Here is a 23,159-nt window from a genome sequence, read left to right as displayed (position 1 = left end):
AACCTCTTCTAGTGTAAAATGAGAATATAAAGATACATCTGCCTACCTCTCAGAGCTGTTTTGGACATCAAATAAAAGAACATCAAGGTGATAAGAGTATCTTCCAGACACCAGTCCCAGTCACATCACGAGAGATGGTGGTTGACTGACAAGCACAGATCTCAGGCTTTTCTGAAGCATTGCCCTCTGAAAACCTAGAGTAGAATCGGGGTGTGTGACACAAACGTGCTCTTTGCTCACAATTACTGAAATAATGTGCAGGCTACTAAGTAAATGCTTGAGTGAGGATCGTAAGTCAGAAGGTACCCTCAGTTGAAAAAAAATGCATCATTATGATATGATTTCAGAAAGGCAAATGTGAGCTGAATTAATCGAGTGGCTGTGGAATCCAAATTCCTGTCTTGTTGAAGCTGGAGCAGATGTGGGGGGCAGGGGGGTCTGTTCCAGAAGTGAGGAAAAGTGAAACTGAGCAGGAAGGACTGCCTGGGGAGCCGTGTGGATTGCTGTGAGGGGCTCCTGACAGCTCTTCAGAGCAAGCACCCCCCAACCTTCCCCCCCTCCCTGGGCAGGGACATGGGGAGTTGAGGCTGTGCTGGCTACTGGTTCATAACTGCCGAAGAGCAAGCAGCACGTGGCTTGAGCAGGCAGGCAGAGCTCTTCAGTGAGGTGGGTTCCGGGAGGGCTCTGAGCCTGTGCTCAGCTGAGCTCCAGAAGAAGCTCAGGGAGGCAGAGGAGGGCAGAGCCACAGCTGCTGCCTGGCTCTCAAGAAGAGGGCTGGACTCTCTCCGTCGGCTGCAGGCTCAAGGACGGCAGGACTCCACTCCACCTAAGTCATGTCAGCCAACCTCACAGAGGGCAGCGCCAAGTCCAATGGGACTGGGCAGGCACTGAATTCTCCTGTCCTTTGTACTGAAACAGTGACTTTCACTGAAGAGGTGGAAGGAGAGGAATGGGGCTCCTTCTACTACTCCTTCAAGGTAAGTTTCCTGCCTTCCACTCTGAACACTGATTTTAAATAATAAGACAAAGTAGAATTTTAAGTTAAAAGATCACAGCCAATATTATGAATGAGTGTAGCTTATTTTCTTTACTAAAAAGAGTTTTAAAATAAACCTGATGAGCTATAAAAGTAAGTTTTTCATATTGTGCTAGGATCTATATTGTCATTTCTTAAGAATATTTGTTTTGTTTTTCCTGCTGCTGCTACAAATGTAAGAGTCATAAGTAACATTTGTAAGTGGATGACTTTTTAATTTTCCCTCTTTCCTTAGGTGAAAGTATTTTTAGTTAATCCTATAGTAGTGCTTGAAACGTCTGTTCCTCGTAAGGGTTATTGTTGTGAGTTTTTTGTTAGGAGCATCAGAGCTTTGTAAAGCCCGCATTACCCAGGACAGTACCTGTTGCAATGAGAGACATAGAGCTGAGTAAGGAAAGAAGGACCACACTTTCTGTGTTGATCCTTTGCAGTGAACATCAGAGAGAAATAAGATCTTTAATTGTAGTTGGTGATGTTACTGTTCACAACAAGTTCCCTCCTAAAAGAAATGAGGAAATCAGAGTTTAGTAAGTTTCACTTTCAAAGTATCCAAGGGCCACATTGAGGAAGAGGCCATTATTAGGCTGATACTGTTTCCTCTTCCACAACAAGATTGTGGTCAAGAATAAACCGGGCATCCAGAAAATAGTTTCCTGCTTCTTGCATGGAAATGCAGTGATGTCAGGTTATTTCACAGGTTGCCTGATGGTGCATTCAGCTGTTACACTAATTCCCAAGACTCAAACTGGTCTTTCATACTTCAAGAAAAATTCTAGCAGTTTTTTTTTTTTTTTTTAATCCTCTGGGTGTTCTTGAAATGATTTGGCTTTTACTGACAAGGTAGAATTTGCTGTAATATTCACCTTGGAGCTTTGCTTCTTTGCCAACACTCAGAATAAAACTTTTAGCAGGGAGCTGCCCTGGAAGCCAGCCTCATTGGTGTTTGAGAGCCCTAGAGAAAATGTAGCAAAGCAGAGTGGAACAAGTCATTTAGGCGGATTGCATGGGACCCATCCCTAGGTACCACTTCTTAATACATGCATGCACACACACAGCCCAGCTGCCAGCTCTACAACAGAAAATAGAAATTGAAATTGGAGTGGGGTGCCATTTACCATTGACTGAATAATCCCCTCTCTGAAATCAGCCTTCAGATCCAGAGATTTTATCTTGGAGACACAGGCTTTCTGCACCCGGGAAGCATACTGCTCCTCTCAGAGATGCTGCCTCTGCAGCCTCTTTGATATTTATAGAATATGACAGCAAACAGAATAAAGAGAGACTGGCCACTGCAGAAAGGATAATAATCAGCAATAAGACAGTTGTTCTCAGAGTCAGGCAATAATCAGCTGAAATCTCATTTGCCTTTTTTTTTTTTTTTTTTTTTTGGAATACATCTCCAAAGGGGAAGTTTTGGGTGTTTGGACAAACGAAGCCCTACTCACTCTCTTCTAGTGTTTGAACTCTGTCCTAGCAACATCATCTCTAGGCACTACAGACAATCACATCATTTTCATCTCATTTCTATTAATAAGTTTGCCCTCCATCAATTGGACCACGAGACAAGGAGAGAAACAGAAAGAAAGAAAATATGTCTGATCAGGAACTTAGAATGTTCTGTTTCATTTTTTGAAAAATATAATCATTCATTAAAGCAGTGATTTTCAGTTACAGAATAGTCAGTAGTAGCGTTGGTAAAAACTAGCTTAAGTGTCTTAAGCTGGTGTGTAGCTTTTTCCACCATCCCCTTTGAGCACAAGCAGTTTTGATGCAAACTCTTATTCCTTGTGATCCTTTTATCCCACATGTGTCTCAAGAAGAAAGTCGGAACTGTGTTTGTGAATTGTCTCCCAACCGTGTCTTTTTAATCTTCATCGCCTTTTCCAAAAGCGGTAGAAATGTTATCAAAACCAAAGTGACAACATCAGTAAAAGTAGAAGAACTAATAGCAGAAGCAAAAGTCTGACATTTCATTGGCTGTGGGCTTTCTTAGTGACATGAATTTTTCTGAATGACTTTTTTGAAGTGTCTCATTTAATCCTCAACCCACGGTGTATCTTTCATTTCAAATTGCCTTTCATCTTCATCTGAGTTTATCTAAATTCAACTCGGTCTTTAAGGCTTCTCTTGGGTTGCTTCCTCCCTGAAGCCCCCCAGACCCACCCCTCCTCCGACTTCTAGTAGTGTCTGGAGTATACCCCCTCTCTTTGCTACTTAATCCAACGCTGTGCTCATGCTATTTCAATAATGTGTCAGGGCAATGTGCAACAGTCATTAAACTCCTCAAGTGAAAGTAATGCCTAATGTTTGTTTCATGTTTTCTCCAAAAACCAGCACCGTGAGTGTCCTACTCAATAAACATTTACTGCATAAATGAACTGTGGCTCTGTGTTCTGTTTCTGTCTGCCATCTACATGTTGCCAGACTGGGCAACAGAAAGTTTGCTTTCTCAGTGACAGAGGTGAGGGTCCTATTCACTGCTACTCCACAGGTCAGCCCCTGCCCTGTCAGGTCTTTATCAAATGTATTCACCGAGGTCCTTCCCTGTAGGCACATTTAGCGCATCCTTATTCCATCTCTCAGAGAAGGCAATGGCACCCCACTCCAGTACTCTTGCCTGGAAAATCCCATGGATGGAGGAGCCTGGTATGCTGCAGTCCATGGGGTCATGAAGAGTCAGACGCCACTGAACGACTTCACTTTCACTTTTCACTTTCATGCATTGGAGAAGGAAATGGCAACCCACTCCAGTGTTCTTACTTGGAGAATCCCAGGGACAGCAAAGCCTGGCGGGCAGCCGTCTATATGGGGTCGCACAGAGTCAGAAACGACTGAAGCGACTTAGCAGCAGCAGCATCAGTATTCCATTTCTAAGCCAATGTGATGAAGGTAAGTAATAGTTTCCAGTGGGTGGAATATAAAAGTAAATAGGTCATCATACACTGTAGCTCATACTGGTTTAGCCCTAGCAAACCCACACCCACCTGTTGCTGTCTGCCCTAGTCTTAGCTGCTTTACTCAGTCTACTTGCCTGGGCTTCTAACCTACTTACTTATGTAGCCCTCAAGTTCTCCTCCGAACCCAAAGCTCTCTTGGCAGAAGATAAGATATCCATGTCTAAATCTTACCAGCCCTTTCTTCACAAGTTTGGAGGCTTTTCTTTCTTTCCATCTCTATCTCTAAATTCTTGCCCCTGCTCCCCACTGCTCTAACCCACTCTGCCATCCTCCGTATACTCTTGGATATAAGCAGGAAGGGCAGAGGTGAGTTCACCACTTTCTTCTTCCATCGTGCGTTTCACATGACTAAGGCTCTGCGGTCCTGGGTTCAAGGTTCTCAGCTCAGGCCCTGGTTTCTTTCACAGTTTTCAGTGTCTCATATGTTCAAGGTTCCATCTAGTTCACCTCATCCATTCCTAGTCCCCAGCATCAAGCATTTCTATGGACTTCAAGAATCTTCAAGGAGGATGGGACATGGCTCATAAGAAAGTGAATGGAGGACCTGAATAAAAGACTGTTCAAGTGGAAGACAAAGATGAAACTCTAAATAGGCTTAATTTTGCTGGTGAATTTACTTGCAAAATTTCCTGTATCCCTGATTCCTGATGATGAGAAAATTAATTCAAAGTACTGGGAGGGAAACCTACTTGAATTAGTAAATTGCTGAAATTATAAAATAATGCAAAAGATCTCAGTTTTATTACTCTCAGGTGAGGGGAGAAACGTGAACCAAGAGTGCAAAAATATTACTTGACAATGATCTTTTTTTGAATCTCCTTTAGTGGATCATTACAAATGATATGCAATTAGTCTAACTATTGTTTATATGTAAATGGTTGCTTCTAAGTGCTCGAGGGTGATTGGACACAGTTTGTTCCCTTTGTTTTGCTCCCTCTACCTGCTGTCTCTTAATTTTCTTAACACATTCCTCCTGAATTAATATAACAAAAGCAAATTCCAGCTCAACCCAAGTCTCAGTTATCTCACACTAGGCTTAAAGAAACGTTTAAAGAAGTAAAGAATCTGAAGTATACCGTTCTAGTTTTTATTATATATTTAGGTTGACAATTCCTTTGTAAGTACACACTCCACCTACTGTGGACCAGCACTTTCAGTGACTGCCACTTCAGCTCTCTGTGCCCACTTGCCTGCTTCTCTGCACACTCCTTTAGTCCCACCTTGGCCCTGCAGGACTTGATATCTCCTTTCCTGCCTTGGGCCTCAGAACAATGTCAGGGATGCCCTTCCTGGAGTCTAGGAGCCCTTGGGTCCCGTCCTTTCAAGGTACTTCCTGAAACTTAGAACGATTGTTCTCACATTTAATCATGCATCGTTTAGTCGTCTTCTAATCAGTTTCACTCTGTTCATATAGAGTTTCTAGAGCTGAATACTATGGCAGTTCATAGGGAATTACTACTAGTTTTTCCCAGTTAAATAATTATTAAAGGTCTGCTACCACTACCTACTCCTGTTAGGCACACCTAGCACCAGCGCTACCACATCCAGCTTCACCCCATGCCCTTGAGAAAGGCACACATTTCATTAGTTGGCTTTACAAGACTGTCGTGTAATTCCCCAGCTATGTACTCTCATGAGTGAAAAAGGAAAACTCCCTCAACCAACTTTCTCTTTGTACCACTGATCTCTTTGTATCACACTGTCAGGCCAGTGTATGCGCCTCGGTTCTGTCTCGTCACAACAAAGATTGGGAGTGACAGACATTAACGCCCTTGGCGTGTCACAGCTCTCAGGTCTCGAACAGGCCGTTATAGCTCTTAGACAAATTAGTGTTACAGCTCTATTTTATTTAGAAAATGACAGGAGAATCCATCCTCCAGGCGTGAGGGCATGTCGACCCAAAGACCTGAAGAGAAGAGCACCCCAGCGCGAGGGAGAGAGAAAGAGGGAGAGAGAGCCCTATGTAAATTGGGCTAGCCAGGAGTGCTGTCTGTTCTACCTGAGGTCCACACTCTGGTCCTTGGACTTTCCTTTGACGTCTTTTGTTCTATTTTCATGGGCTTTTCCCTTCCTTGTCTTTTAGCCACTGCCATTTTGGACTCCTGTTTCCTATTCTAACTACCTAACAACATCATCTGATGGCAGGTAACAATCTTAGTTAATTCAGAGTAAATGCAAAATTGCAGAGTTTTTCAGCCTGTGAAGGGTTTCCCCACTTTCTGACTCAGGAAAGGCATCTAAGCTCTAGGAACAATGCTTCTAGAGTGTGTGTGTCCATATATGTGTGGTTGAAGTGAGGGAGCAAGTCTGACCTGGGGAGGAAACTGGGCCACTTGGCATTGGCTGAGATGAAGAGTCCTGTCTGACCTTCAGAAGTGACCATGCTTGTTCCATATTCTTCTCAGGATCCACATCCAGCTCGGGTCAGACTGCGCCGCCTTCTGCGGGAGCGTCCATCTGTCCCATTTCCCTTCAGGTGCATGGCTGTTCACACCTCCCTCTTCCCCTCTCTCAACCCTCTGAATTTCTGCATCCTTCCTGGGAAAGAAAAGTTTGACTGCTTCCCTCCCAGCTTTGGGCTGGTCCTCTATCTCCCCACGAGGCCATTGACTATTCAACTGCCGCCTCATGAGAGCTGGGTAAATCCCCGGGGTCTGCCATCCCCTGGTTCCTGGGCAGTAAGTGGAGCTTGCCGCTCTCTAATCCTGTGCTCCCAACCTTGTTCTCTTCTCTTTTTCTATAGTAGCCTTGGGGTTGTGGAGGGGGAGCTGTACAAATCCTCTCATCAGTGTCTAAATCTCCTCACGCTCCGCACAACTATTGTACTAACGCTCCTGTCTCCCACTGCCTGCTTTCTCTGTGATGGGGAACCTGACTAGACTGTTTTCCGCCAAATGTATTATTCCAGACTCTTGGCTCTGAAGGCTCAAAAGACACATCCTCTTGCAAAGGAAAAAGACATGTCTCTTCAACTGTTTATGGTATCCCTCAAGAGGTATTTTGAAAGCCGGGAGCTGACTTGTTTCTCTTTGTCTGCATTGCTGGAGTAAAGACTGTACCCAGAGGCCAGATGGGGTAGAGCTCTCTGGCTGCCTAGGCTCCGAGAGGTTTTCTCAAGGAGGTGGAAAAGAGCATATCTATTAACGCCTCAGAAAGAAAGAAAAAAAAAAAATATATATATATATATATACATCACCCTGTCATTCTTGAAGTAAGTTCCTGTTAGTGGGTAAGAGCATTTCGAGCTATGTGCCGAAGTGGACGAGAAATGTAATTTTATCTTCTGTAACTGAACTTGGCTTCTCCTGGACCTCTCAGCTCAGCTGATGGCGGAAGAAGTAGCCTAGTCATTCCCAGGTTTACTCAGGCTCTGAATCTTCCCTGCAACTGTAGTGGGGCACAGGCTGTAAAATAGGACAGCTGAGGTCAGCTTCCAGTGCCTCTACCATCTGGATGAGAATTTGAGGTAGTTCACTCCTACCTATGCATTGGTTTATTCATCTGACAAACGATGCTAATAACTGAATGTCCTTCAGAGGATTGTTGTGACAAGTTAAGTGATTAAATATTGGTGGTGCCATTAAGGACAGTGATGGCCCTGAGTGCAGTGTTTGAGGACTGTTTGAGAAACCAGGGGAAATAATCCCCTGGTTATAGTCCCAGGGGTGAGTTGTTACACTCCTTTCTGAAGCTCCTAACTGAGAGATGAGGCTCCACCATTACCTACACAGAAGAATCTTCTGAAGATACTAAAAGAGATGCGTGTACTGGAAGATCTCCAAAACCGCTTCAGTGTGCTTTAGGCCCCCATACAGTTGTGCTGAATTGTTTCGTTTCTCTCAATTAGACCATGGAAAATGTAGGATAAGATATCTAGAGATGATTCCACTACCTTCTTAATCATCCAGATGCCATCTCTAATTTTTACTATGCAAGCTTAATGGCTTACTACAAGAAGGTTTTTTTACAGAGATGGGAAATTATACTCCATCTAGAACGGATGAGTTTCTAACATGGTAGAAAGATTTTCTGGGCCACAAGATGGCAAAACCACCAAAGTCATGATGAAGTCATTAAGGAATAGCCAGGGTTCTTATTTTTTCACTTAGGCAATATTGACATCTGCCTAAAAATCATGGGTCTCTTATACTTGGCAGCACCTTACAGTTAACAACTTGACATCATATGATTTCATCTGACTCGCCATCAGCTCTAGGAGGGTTTAAAAATAGCATTCTTTTTTTTAACCTGATGTGAACACAAGGCCTGATAGAAGTTAAAGGTGTGAACTTTCTAAAAAATAAATGAAAGAAAGGAAGAAAAAAAGGAAAGATAAATATGGTTCTACTGCTGATTTTAGTTAGGATAGGATAGGTGTCTGTAATAGCATAAACCTAAACCCCAGGGTTTCCCTAGAGGACTGGTGATTGGGAATCTGCACTTCTACTTTGGTGGAGGGTGGGGTGGGTGCGTGGGGGCGTGGGGAGGGTTAGATCCCTGGTCAAAGAAGTAAAATCCCACAAGCCTCACACAGCTTGGCAATAATAATATTAATAACAAAGTCCCATTAATTTTAAAAACAAAACCAAAAAAGTCTACACCCTGAATCTCAGTGGTTTAACACATTAAAAGTTTATTTTTCTCTCACATCCCAGTTGCAAGCAGGTCAACTTGTATCTCTGCCATCTAGCATAAGCAATTTCCAAGGGAGATGGCAAAACTTACCCTATCTGCTTTGACCTGAAATGATGCATGACTGACTCCAGTTCCACTGGCAAGAATTAGTTAGCCGTTGGGCATGGGAAATATAGCTTAACTGAATGCCCCCAGTGTGGGGAACATAGTACCAAGCATGGTTTGACCTTCACCTTCTGCACGATAAAACCCAAACTCTCCAAACTAGCCTTCTAGCTTTTCACAATCTGACTTCCCCCTCCTCCCCCATTTCTCTCCTTTCCTGTACCATACCTCACTGGATACTGTATTCCAGGGAAATATTGTCTTTGGCAGAAATGCCTTTCTCATAGCTTTCTCTTCTGATATCACATCTAAGCTCAATTGCCCCGTCATCTGTGAAGAATTCAGATTTGTTTAGTAGATCAACACTGTCACTATTCTTATGTTTCCAAAGCACTTTAAGTCTTTGTGTGACAAGATTCATCTCTTGACGTGCATGTCTGCCTACACACACACACATACACAGACACACATGTGCACATAAACACAGACTGACACACATACAGATACATACATACATACATACATACATGATGTCAGTCATTTTAAGGCAGCTCGAGATCCCACTACCCCTAGAGTAGTGCCTGACAACAAGGTAGACAAATGGTCAAAACCTGTTTTATTGAATGAAAGAGCATATTGAGAAACAATCTGTGCAACAAGTTTATTCCTAAGGTCTCAGCAAATTCATGTGAAAACATTAAAGTAGATGGAGTCTTAATCCTTATTCTCCAAGCCATTGGGTTGAATTTAAAGGCACCACGATTTGGGGGAATTCCTGACACAGACAGAGAAGTGTAGTAGGCTATAGTCCATGGGGTCGCAGAGAGTTGGACATGACTGAGTGAATTCACTTTTTTCACTGACACCATTGGCAAGCCCTATTGGTAGGCAGTGTGTGTGTGTGTGTGTGTGTGTGTGTGTGTGTGTATGTGTGTTTTAGTCTCTTGGTCATGTCCAGCTCTTTGCGACCCCAAGGATTGTAGCCTGCCAGGCTCTTCTCACCCTGTGATTCTCCAGGCAAGAACACTGGAGAGGCTTGCCAGTTCTTTCTCCAGGGAATCTTCCCAATCCAGGGATCAAACCCACATCTCCCAGATTGCAGGCAGATTCTTTACAATCTGAGTCACCAGGGAAGTCCAGACCATTAGACCTAAAGCAAGCAACATCCAAGTTCTGTCTGCTCCCCTTCCCTTGCTGCCAGCTCAGCTTCCATATCTGAGGCTGGGAAGCCATCCACTTCTGAGCCCTAAGACACCAGGTGGGTATTGGGAAAGTGTGTTAGCATTCACATCCTTGCTCTCTCTTTATGTGTTCTGATGCCTGATTGTAGAAGCTCAGTCACGGAGATCTTCTGCAAAGTGCAGAGGGCACAGGGTACCACCTGTGAAGAACAGGAAGAATCTGCTCCAGGGGGGTGAATAGATCAGCCTTGTCTACTAGAATGTCAATCAAGTGGTCACACATGCTTCCTGTCCGCTGCCTCTGGACACTTCAAGCAGAAAAGGTGTTTATCCTATGAACACTGAGACTACAGCTGCTTTCACTGTGTAGGGCCCTATACTAGGGACTAGGGAGTCAAAGAGGATTTATCATTGTCCTAAGGGGCTGGGAAGCTAATGTTTTCATTCAACAAATATTGCTAAGAGTATTTAACCTTTTAAATTCTTAACACCTATAGATAAACATAAATAGTTTTCCTCAATTTAATTTAAATTTGAAAATAAATTAAATATCAAATCTAAAAATAAGTCATGCACGCATACTAAATTGCTTCAGTTCTGTCCAGCTCTTTGTGACTCTATGGACTGTAGCCCGCCAGGCTCCTTTGTCCATGGTGGTTCTCCAGGCAAGAATACTGGAGTGGGTTGTCATGCCCTCCTCCAGGGGATCTTCCCGACGCAGGGATCAAAACCATGTATCTTACGTCTCTTGCATTGGTAGACGAGTTCTTTATCACTAGAGCCACCTAGGAAGCCTCCAAATCAAAATATAATAATTCAGAATATAATCTTTTGAACTATATTCTTTTCCTTCCCATGTCATGTACTCCTTTATAAAGTTGAGAATCACAGATGGGCTTGACTGAGTATTACTTTAGGCACTGGACTTTCAAAGATGCACAAAACAGGTACCATATTGTGAGACAGTTCTGTCTAACAGGGGAAAGGTATACTCAGCCAACAGTTATGATGCAAGGGAAGAGAAGGCAGTCACTTAGAAGAAAAGTCAGTGGGGGGAATGACAGAAGGAGGTATAAACAAATTAAGAAGAAGGATTTCTGCATAGAAAATCAAGATGATCTTCACTGAAGATAGGTAAAAATGGAAGCTTTCAGTTTAGATAAAATAGTTAAAGAGATAAAAAAAAAAGACCCAGGTGGTTATTCAGACTAAACAATATGGATTTTTTGTCCTTATAGGCCATATAAATCTTTAGAGTTCTATTAGCAAAAATGCTAAGAGTGAAAACTGTGACGAGAGAGATTAATCAGGCTGCAGAGTACTGGGTGGGATGTTGGGAGGGAACATTGAGGAAAGAGAGTCAGTTATGATGACACAATGAGAGGTGTCAGTGCTCAGTATGATAAGGATTGCCTGAGAGTGGACAGGAAGAAGCAGTGGGACTTTCTGTCAGACCATATGCAGGGCTTGGGGAATCAGAGAAGAGGCAAGGAGTGACAATCACATAGGGGCTCAAATTGATAAGCTGCTTCTAAAATGTATGTGGAAAGGCAAAGGAAATTGACTAGCCACAACTCTCAAATCCAATAAAGTTAGGGAACTCACACTGGTTATAACCTTCTCTAAAGCAATAGTGTGGTCCTGAGAAAAGGATACACATCCAGAAATGGAACCAGATAAAGAGTCCATAAATAGACTCAGTTATATCTGGTCAATTAATTTTTGACAAAGATATAAAGGCAACTCAATAGAGAAAATCAAAATTGTTGCTGGAACAAATAGATAATTACATGTAAAAAAGGAACCCCTGCCCAAACCTCACACCCCATAAAAAGTAACATCAAATGGATCATATACCTAAGTGTAAAACCTAAAATAAAACATAAAATAAAAGTAAAAGAAAACATAGAAGGCAAACTTTGTGACCTTGGATTAGGCAATGATTTCTTACATACAACACTAGTGGCACAGTCCATAAAGGAAAATTTGATAAATTGAACTTCATTAAAATTAAGAATTTCTATAATTTAAAAGATGCTATGAAGAGAATAAAAAGGCTAACCATATACTAGGAAAAAATATGTATATATCACAAATAATTTTTATCCAGAAGATACAAATAATTCTTAAAGCTCAATACAAAGAAAAAGACCCCAACTTAAAACAATAGCAAAGCTTCAAACAAATCTATCACCAAATGGTGACGAAACGCATGAAAAAATTCTTAACATCATTTGTCACTGGTGAAATGCAAATTAAAAGCTCAATGAAATACCATCATACACTCATTAGAATGACTAAACTAAAAATACATTGAGGATATCAAGAACTGACAAAGATATGAAGCAACCAACTAGAACCATTATACATTACTGACAGCAAAGAAAATGGTAAAGACAGTTGAGAAAACTTTTTGCCATTTTCTTATAAAGTTAAACATACATTTATTACACAAGTCCAAAATCCTACTCCTGAGTATTTGTCCAAGACAAATAATGTAAAAGCCTCTATGTCAATACTTACAGTGGCTTTATCTTCAGTTCAGTTCAGTTCAGTCGCTCAGCCGTGTCCGATTCCTTGCAACCCCATGAACTGCAGCAAAGCCAGGCCTCCCTGTCCATCACCAACTCCCAGAGTCCACCCAAATCCATGTCCATTGAGTCAGTGATGCCATCCAACCATCTCATCCTCTGTCGTCCCCTTCTCCTCCTGCCTTAAATCTTTCCCAGCATTAGGGTCTTTTCAAATGAGTCAGCTCTTCGCATTAGGTGGCCAAAGTATTGGAGTTTCAGCTTCAACATTAGTCCTTCCAATGAACACCCAGGACTGATCTCCTTTAGGATGAACTGGCTAGATCTCCTTGCAGTCCAAGGGACTCTCAAGAGTCTTCTCCAACACCACAGTTCAAAGCATCAATTCTTCAGCCTTCAGCTTTCTTTATAGTCCTGCTCTCACATCCATACATGACCACTGGAAAAACCATAGCCTTGACTAGATGGACCTTTGTTGGCAAAATAATGTCTCTGCTTTTGAATATGCTGTCTAGATTGGTCATAACTTTCCTTCCAAAGAGTAAGTGTCTTTTAATTTCATGGCTGCAATCATCATCTGTGGTGATTTTGGAGCCCCTCAAAATAAAGTCAGTCATTGTTTTCACTGTTTCCCTGTCTTCTTGCCATGAAGTGATGGGACCAGATGCCATGATCTTAGTTTTCTGAATGTTCAGCTTTAAGGCAACTTTTGCACTCTCTTCTTTCACTTTAACAAGAGGCTCTTTAGTTCTTCTTCCTTTTCTGACATCTGCAGATGTCATCTGCATATCTGAGGCTATCCCCCCAACAATCTTGATTCCAGCTTGTGCTTCCTCCAGCCCAGCGTTTCTCATGATGTATTCTGCATATAAGTTAAAGAAACAGGGTGACAATATACAGCCTTGACATACCCCTTTCCCAATTTTCAACCAGTCTGTTGTTCCATGTCCAGTTCTAACTGTTGCTTCCTGACCTGCATACAGGTTTCTCAAGAGGCAGGTCAGGTGGTCTGGTATTCCCATCTCTTTCAGAATTTTCCACAGTTTATTGTGATTCACACAGTCAAAGGCTTTGGCACAGTCAAAAGCAGAAATAGATGTTTTTCTGGAACTCTCTTGCTTTTTCAATGATCCAGCAGATGGCAATTTGATCTCTGGTTCCTCTGCCTTTTCTAAAACCAGTTTGAACATCTGAAAGTTCATGGTTCGTGTATTGCTGAAGCCTGGCTTAAAGAATTTTGAGCATTACTTTACTTGCATGTGAGATGAGTGCAATTGTGTGGTAGTTTGAGCATTCTTTGGGATTGGAATGAAAACTGACCTTTTCCAGTCCTGTGGCCACTGCTGAATTTTCCAAATTTGCTGGTATATTGAGTGCAGCACTTTCACAGCACCATCTTTTAGGATTTGAAATAGCTCAGGAATTCCATCCCCTTCACTAGCTTTGTTCATAGCGATGCTTCCTAAGGCCCACTTGATGTCACATTCCAGGATGTCTGGCTCTGGGTGAGTGATCACACCATCATGATTATCTGGGTCATGAAGATCTTTCTTTTACAGTTCTTCTGTGTATTATTGCCACCTCTTCTTAATATCTTCTGCTTCTGTTAGGTCCCTACCATTTCTGTCTTTTATTGAGCCCATCTTTGCATGAAATGTTCCCTTGTTATCTCTAATTTTCTTGAAAAGATCTCTAGTCTTCCCCATTCTATTGTTTTCCTCTATTTCTTTGCATTGATGGCTTTATCTTAAATTGCTAAAAATTGGAAGCAACTCAAATGTCCAGTGGCTAGAAAATGGATAAGCTGTAGTATATTTGTGTGATGGAATATTACTTGTCAATAAAAAGGAACAAGCTTATAGATATACAGAACAAAATGGATAAATTTCAAATGCATTGTGCTAAGTGAAAGAAGTCAGATTCAAAATGCTGTAATGATTTCATTTACATAATATTGAGAAAGCAAAACTCTAAGGACAGAAAGCAAATCAGTGGTTGCTGTGAAGAGGCTGACTACAAAACAGCACTGGAGACCCCCTTTGGATGACAGAAATATTCTATATCTTGATTGCAATGATGGTTAAGTTTGTCAAAACTACAAAGCTAACATTCAAATGATGACTTTTCCTCTGTATAAAGTACTACTTAATAAAAAATTATTTTATAAAGAGTTTCTCCAATGTCAACAGACATGCCACCTCAATAAGACACTCAGAGAGTCTAAAAGAGTGAATGAATCTTATCATAGATTTAGCACTTTGCTACAAATGAATATAGGCAAAGAATCCAGGATATGGCTCTATGAATGTTTTCCAAGGGTCCTCCTTATTTCTACTTTACAAGTAGACATTAACTATTAGCCATTTAGTATGAATCTTTACTATGCAAGCTTCCCTGGTAGCTCAGTGGTTTAAAAAAAATCCATCTGCCAATGCAGGAGATGCAGATTTGATCCCTGATCCAGGAAGATCCCCTGGAGAAGGAAATGGCAACCCACTCCAATATTCTTGCCTAGGAAATCCCATGGAAAGAGGAGTCTTATTCTTATCTTTAATAAGAATAAGAGCCATATCTTATTCTCAACCCTCTTCTCATTTTCCCAGCCAAGTACTCACTATCCTAGTCTCCCTTTCAGTAAACAGTAGCACAGTTTTAGAAACTTAATTGGAAGTCTATGAGATTTCTGATAAAGATTCCACTTTTCTTTGATAGAAGGAGAAAGACATGGCTTGAATTTTTCTTTCTCCCTCGAATTCAGACACAATGCATGGTGATTCAGCAGCCATTTTGCAACCACAGAAGAAAAGCTAAAGCAATTTCAATGAGTTCAAGACAGCAGCTATGTATCTTCAGATTTCTTATCATATGAAAAAAATCTTTGTTTAAGCCACTGTAAAGTGGACTTTCTTTTATTTTTGAGTCGTAGACTTTCCCAAGCGATACAAATACCAAGTGCAACATTATATCTCCAGGGTACTGAAGTTAAGCCCTTGAAAGTGGACCACAGAGAATCAAATAGACATTTCATTTATTCTTCATTTGGGCAGGGCAGGTGCTGGCTCTGTTCATGTTTTTCATCCTACTATTATCTATTATCTAGATTACAAAAGGATTGAATAGAGTTTTATAAACATTAATTCAGACAGGACTGTATGTTTCCGAGTAACCAAGAAAGAGATAGTTTCTCCTCCTTCCCAAAGAAAAGAGCCCTAAATTTTTCAGAATGATTCTTTACATTTCAGATAATGACAGTGCTATTCACTTAGGTAATTTTATGGGGGAAAAAAAATCTGAAAGCACTTTTAAAAACATTAGTTCAAAAAACTACCTAAAACATTAGCTCATTTTTTTTATGACAGCTCAATAAGAAGATTTTTATTCTCCTCCCTGACGCACAAAGAATTACATCCTTTCCTTACAGTTTAAACAAGAAAGGGAAGAGCAAGAATTGGGCTTTGGGCCTCAAATCAATTCTATATTGTGCTACCCTGAGCACATCACACTGTTTCTCTGGATCCAGGCAGCTCAGCTGTGAGCGCAAAACAATAACAACGTCTCTTCAGGATGGGAAAGAAGGGAAGGAGCCAAGTCTTAGGTGGGAAGTGACATTTTGGGTGGGAACCAGAGGAGGGTAATCATGGAGTTCTACTCAGTAATCTCCTGGGAGGGTCCTACCAACCCAGAGGGGTTCAGGAGTGAGGGTGGGCTAATGCCCTTCTCCTCCAAGACCAGCCTCACAGAACCTTCATCTAAGCTTTATCCTCCCAAACTCCTCACCCACTAAGATTCTCCATCCTCCCACACTCTCCTCCCAACCAAACTACTCTCCCTTCTTAAAGATAAACAAAGCAGAAACTTTCTGGAACACCTCCCCTTTTTAGTCCATTGATAGTTCTCCTATGGAAAGAAGTAGGTGGTTGGAGAGAATTAACAAGCAAGCATAACCTTGACATGATTCACAAGAACCCAGACTAAGCTTTCCCACTCTCTCACACACCGTATTTCTCCCTCCCCAACCTCCTCTGCCTGCCCTCATCCCTACCAGGGCATTCAGTGTGGACTTTGCGTGCATGCAGTGTGTGTTAAGTGGCTTTAGTCATGTCAGACTCTGCAACGCTACGGGCTGTAGCTCACCAGGCTCCTCTGTCCATGGGATTCTCCAGGCAAGAATACCAGAGATGGCTGCCATTCCCTTCTCCAGGGGATCTTCCCGACCCAGGGATCAAATCCGTGTTTTTTTATGGTTCCATGTTGGCAGGCGGGTTCTTGATCACTACATGCACTTTGCATGCTCTGCTTTTTAAAAAAATTCTTTTTCTCTGTCTTTTGATTAGTCCTCCTGTCGTCCCCCAATTTTTTTTCCTCAATAAATCGATTCCAAGTATTTGCATGAAACCCATTCTGAGTAAACAAATTCCTTCCCTCTGGTGTCTCTCCCACAGCCTTCCTGATCTTCCAAGGTTATTTGCATTTTTTAAAAGAACTTTGCTTCATTTAAATAAACCCCTACTCTCCTGAGTATACTGGGCATGAGATAGCAAAGGTTACTTAGGATGTAGAGGATTGTTGGAGCTTCTTGAGAAAGCAGCAGCAGCAGCAGGGAATAAGTTTCCCCTTGATTCCTCTTCTTCCAGCTCTTGAAGTCTCCTTGCCTTGCTCTTCTGGTGGGCGGGAGCTGTGATTCCCCCCAGCCCACGGTGTGCCAGGCTCTGCATTGGACAAACGATTTCCCCACAGCACTCAGAATTCCATTTACATACAGGTATTGAACCCAAGTGTTTGCTTAAGAACAGCTCTTAATTCACAGGTCTGAATTTAATAAAAAATGAAAGGGAATACTGTTAGTGCCCAAGTGGAAGTTTCCTTTCTTTCCTCTAGTATTGTGCACCATTGCCCTTGGCAATCCATACCTATAGAAGATATTCTTTTGATTAAGAATAAATTTGATTACCTTTCCAATGTATTCAGTCCCTTTTGAGATGTTTTTTTTCTTTTCTTTTCTTTTTTTTTTTGGCACAGGTTAGGATAAAAATGCAAAAGGTATTCAAGCATACAGAAACTATTAGAAGACTTTATAAACCGGAAAGCACTAGTCAAATTTAAGATAGCAATAATTCACAACGCTAAGCGTTAGAACTTCTTGTACCACACTGCGCTGTGTGTGCGTGCCTAGTCGTGTCTGACTCTTTGAGACCCCATGGCTTGTAGCCAACCAGGCTCCTCTGTCCGTGGGATTTTCCAGACATGAGTGGGATCAAATTCTCATCTCTGGTGTCTCCTGCATCAGCAGGTGGATTCTTGACCGCCGCACCTCTGGGAAAGCCCGTGCTAACCGTTAGTGGAATGTAAAAAACAAAATTTGAATAAATGAAAAGGCATCTGGTGCTCCAGGACAGGAAAACTAAACTTTGTGAAGATGTCAGTTCTCCCCAATTTCTTTATAGTGTTAAAAAACTTTAATCAAATCTTTAATGCGATTGTTTTAATTTGACAAAATAACTTAAAAGCTCAATTTTAAAAAGGTAAATAAAGCTAAGAGGTTTGAACATAAATGTTAATAAGGAAAAGGAATTTTTCTCCATCAGTTACTAAAAAATATAAACCTGCATTAAGCAAAACATTTTAGAATTAGTACAGTAATGGACAGGTTCATAATAACAGTTTGCTTTAAAAATAAAACCTTAGTACATATATGAACTTAATACTACAAAGAAACTACAAAAAATAGTAAGAAGGAATGAATATTTTGGCAGTTAGAGCATTGGTGAATGGGTGGTGAGTCTTACCTCACGTAAAGTTGTAAGATCAATTTCAGTTGGATTTTGTAACTAAGTTTTTACAAAATAGAAAAAAAGCATACTTATAAGACTGATTTCAGATGAGCAAGAACTTTCTAAGCCTAACAAAACATTTAAACAGAAACAACTAAGGAAAGTATTTTCAATAAAATAAATATATAATATTTATATACATAAATATTTATAATATTACATATTATATATTATGTAATAATTATACTACAAATATAACATGATTAAAGGTCTTAATATATAAAAAGCTCTAAAAATGTTTTTTCTAATAGAAAAAAACAGGCAAAGGAAATAAAAAGCATTTTAGATTAAATGTAGAGTTAAAAAAATGCATAAAAAGTTTTATTTGCTAGTGGCCTGAATAATACAAATTTAACCATGAAACATAATATTAAGTATATCAAACTGGTAAAAATTAAAGACAAATGTTACAAAAGCATATGACAGTCTTGTAGACTGGTGGGAGAGTAAATATGGACAACTAAGTAAATACACAAAATTTTCTGTGTATTTGGTAATACACAGCAAGCCTAAACAATATATTTACATATTGACTTGGTAGGTTTGTATGCAGGATTAAACCTTAAGAATAGTAAAGAGATATTCAAGAAAAGTTTTGACATGGTCTTATGTGTTAGACTATTTCATATAGTACACATCTGACTAGAAAATTAAAATTGTGATGAAACCATAAGATGGAATACTAAGGAATATTATGCACCTATAATAATCATTGTTCCTCATTCCATGCTAAAGATTTTTAAGCACAATAAACTGCATATATAAAATATTCCCAGTTGTACAGATATTTAAATATCTACATATATCCAGATATATAGATATATAACCAGAAAATACAAAAAGAATATACCAAAAGTGGGAAAGTGAGTGAGAAATTCTCTCTGGAAGGTGGACATTTGTCTTTGTACTTTTAAAATATTTTACTAAACTTTTGACAGTTAGTTCATATTACTTTTATTATCAGAAAAAACAAAATAATCATGTATAATACACCGTGAAATGTCTCAAATATATTTTGCACATTGTATTTCCATAAAAGCAAGTGAAAGGATCAGTTTCCTCTGCAGACAAATGACAAGGGAAGCTGAAAAAGGCATCTGAAAGCAGATACCTTTATGGTAGAGAAGTTGGCCAAAATGGGGGGAAGGGAGGTACCAGATAATGAATTGACCCCCAAGGATCACACACTGAAGGGTCTGAGGACCTGCCAGTGTCTCCCTAGTAATGAACTGTGTGGAGGCAAGTGCAATTCGCTCTTTTTATAATGAAGGTTATACACTTTCAAAGCTAAAGCAGAATTCAGGAATTTAGTGGGGGGAAATGCAGTGATTCTCCTATTTCATTTCTTTCTCCTCTCTCTCATATCGCTCCTCTTAGAATATTTTCCCCACTCTGACCCCAATAGATATCTTAATGGTGATTTCTGGATTAAGCATGCAATCTGTTAATTATCTATTTCTTTAAAACTGCGTTTTCCAATTGCGTTGTTTTTCTACTATCATTGGGAAGGACTGACCCATAAAATGCACTTGGTTTCCGTGTTGAGAACTGCAGGAAGTTGGATTAGACAGAAGCAGGCATCAGGGTTAGAGGACCAAGCCCACCCAGGGCACCGGCCACTGCTGGGAACTAGGGCTTCTGAGCATAGGCCCAAGCTGATGTGGCCAACTCCATCAAAATCCAAGAGTCTCAGGTGCAGTGGGAGCGATGCTTGGAGTCAGGCAGGTGACTGCATCTGTCAACCTTGGATAGGCTCCCAGGGAGCCTATAAAGTGACTGATGAGAGGCGGAGGGACTAGTGTTCAACCCTGGACTGGGGAGGCTTGCATGTAGGGAACCAGATAGAACATAGGAGACAGGCAAGGGAATGCAAGGGCAACGGAAACCAAGTTGGATGACCAGCTGTCACTGGGTATACACTAACTCATTAGCTTTTTAAACTCTGTTGACCAAACACCCATCTTAGATACACAGAAAATAATAGTAATATAGGACAATCTCCCTGGAATCATCATTCAGAGCCCTTCTCAGGCCTCTTTCCCCAACCTGTTCTTATTTACCAGGATGTTTAGCTCCATGCATTACCCTCACATCTGCCGGTGCTCTTTCGCTTGCTCGCTTCCCCAGATTTCTTCTGGCTACTCGAGTTTGAGCCTCCTGGATGGACTGGAAACTACAGAAATGACAGATTAAATGTATCACAGATTGAAGGTCTGAGCTGAGATAAATCCTCAGACAATTTTCCCTACTTAGTAGCACCTCCAAGACAGAAAACAAATTCCCACAGGCTTATTTTTTAATCTGTGCATCAAGCAGAAGAATAGTTTCTTGGTATTTTTATCACACAGTAATCCTTTGGTTTCTACTACATTGCAGAGATTTGGACCTAATTTACCCAAATGTTAGTTTTCTTTATTTCAAGGGTCTGGAGCTCAAATAGCAATTTAAATGTTAATCTCAGTTCTTGGTATATAGCAGACACTTCATTCGTTTGTTCAATAAATATTAATTTCTACCTGGACTTGGAGCCCAGTGGATTTTAAGATGATTTCTAACATGTGCGGTCTGATATACTGTGAGAATTCGGATGGAATACCAGAGTTTAAATGCCTCAAAGCTTCCAATACACCCTATTTGTGATTAATGTGGAGGTTCTTTTGTGATCCAAGAATGACTCATAAAAAGGACTCACACTGAAATGAATGCGAGGCATGGGCATTTCTGCTTCTGGTGAAATCCAAGAATTCACTAGTAACCAGGAAACTACATCACTCAGTCATGCAGAGGCAATCCTGATCTGCACCAAAGCCTGATAGGAATGAGAACAATTAGGCAGTGAGCAGTTAACATTGCTAACTAAATACAAAATATGACCCATGGCAAAAATGATCAAATACTCCAGACCAATATCTAACCGCTTCTGGTCAGAGTAGAAAGAGCTTATACAATATGTCCTGGAAGCTAAACTAAGAAATAAATGTTAGGCAGAGAATTGCTTTTCTGTTCAGCCCAGTTTGAAGAAGCTAAAGTTGAGTTCTCTCACCCATGATAGTGGTATTAAGAGATAAGTAGAAAAGAGTCCAGATAGAGAGGAATCTTTTCTTTTGGTAGTAAGTTCTTTCAACTCAGGACAAAGATCCAGAGTGGACCTTTCTCCACTTTTGAAATATTTTTTAGGACACAAGTCCACTATCTTCTTATAAGCCTTTCTCTGCTCTATGACCATACCTAATGTTCGTGGATGGGCCTTGTCTGTCTTCACTAACCTAAGATTTCTCAGTCTGCCTTTCCTCATACTGTTCCCAGGCAATCTACTTGTTTGCTTGGTTACATCTACTCATTTTTCAGACCCAACTCACACCTTAATTTCTCCAGGATATACCTTTTAACCAACCACCCCAGTCCCCCCTCAGTTTCTTCCAAGATGTCCCTTATTGGGGATTCTACAGCACCTCCATCACAGTAGCTCACACTGAACATTTTTGTTTACATATATGCCTCTACCATCAGACTAGGAGCTCCTTGTCCTAGCCTTCCCTCTATGGTAATATGAAACTTCTGTGGACGTGTGGTAAAGATCCCAAAGTATGTTGAACTTTGCTGCTAGATTGTCGATAAATGTTTGTTGAGCCTCAGATATGCAGATGACACCACCCTTATGGCAGAAGGGAAGAAGAACTAAAGAGCCTCCTGATGAAAGTGAAAGAGGAGAGGGAAAAAGTTGGCTTAAAACTCAACATTCAGAAAACTAAGATCATGACATCTGGTCCCATCACTTCATGGCAGATAGATGGGGAAACAGTGGCAACAGTGGCTGACTTTATTTTTCTGGGCTCCAAAATCACTGCAGATGGTGATTGCAGCCATGAAATTAAAAGACACTTACTCCTTGGAAGGAAAGTTATGACCAACCTAGACAGCATATTAAAAAGCAGAGACATTACTTTGCCAACAAAGGTCTGTCTAGTCAAGGTTATGGTTTTTCTAGTAGTCATGTATGGATGTGAGAGTTGGACTATAAAGAAAGCTGAGGGCTGAAGAATTGATGCTTTTGAACTGTGGTGTTGGAGAAGACTCTTGAGAGTCCCTTGGACTGCAAGGAGATCCAACCAGTCCATCCTAAAGGAAATCAGCCCTGGGTGTTCACTGAAAGGACTGATGTTGAAGCTGAAACTCCAATACTTTGGCCACCTGATGCGAAGAGCTGACTCATTGGAAAAGACCCTGACGCTGGGAAAGATTGAGGGCAGGAGGAGAAGGGGACGACAGAGGATGAGATGGTTGAATGGCATCATTGACTCAATGGACATGGGTTTGGGTGGACTCCGGGAGTTGGTGATGGACAGGGAGGCCTGGCGTGCTGTGATTCATGGGGTCGCAAAGAGTCAGACACGACTGAGCGACAGAACTGAACTGAACTGAACAGAGCTTGATTATGCAGAATGAGAACCAATATAACCATAATCACAGCAACACAATTTCAAGGACAGTTTCCCAATTCCAGCCTGAGTATCATTTGTACACCAACCCGTGGCTATATCAAGGCTTTCCTCTCAGGCTAAATGTCTTGCCCCTTTATATACCACATGAGAGATCACAGGACGATTCTTAGTGCCCAACTATTTGGGACCATTTTGGCTGACAGCCCTACTGTCAACCTCAACAGACTTAGGCTGTGACAATACCTCCCAACCCATTCACATCCTCTATTCTTCATGCAGGAGGCCCCCTGACAGCAGGTCCCACCAGGCATTAGGAAGAGGATGCAACGTACATTTCTGTTCTTGACACCTGTTAAAATGATATGGAAAGGTTTATAAAAACATAAGACTGAAATTAACATCCACACGTACATGTAGCTTTTTGTAGTTTTCTAATTTTTT

At 41.0% G+C, this 23,159-nt stretch overlaps 1 protein-coding gene across 1 annotated transcript in view; it reads left to right on the top strand.

Moving 5' to 3' along the window:
* Nucleotides 1-682: 682 nt before the first annotated feature.
* NPSR1 (neuropeptide S receptor 1) overlaps nucleotides 683-23,159 on the top strand; it is a 146,550-nt gene continuing 124,073 nt past the window's right edge. Inside the window, exon 1 of the mRNA XM_065939666.1 lies at nucleotides 683-977. Within this exon, the coding sequence (XP_065795738.1) occupies nucleotides 834-977 (144 nt within the window). The 5' untranslated portion in view covers nucleotides 683-833. The remainder of the gene's footprint in view (nucleotides 978-23,159) is intronic.

Source organism: Muntiacus reevesi, chromosome 6, assembly GCF_963930625.1.
Source record: "Muntiacus reevesi chromosome 6, mMunRee1.1, whole genome shotgun sequence".
Classification (NCBI taxonomy): domain Eukaryota; kingdom Metazoa; phylum Chordata; class Mammalia; order Artiodactyla; family Cervidae; genus Muntiacus; species Muntiacus reevesi.
The sequence above is the reverse complement of the archived record's forward strand: the minus strand, read 5'-3'. Positions and strand labels throughout refer to the sequence as shown.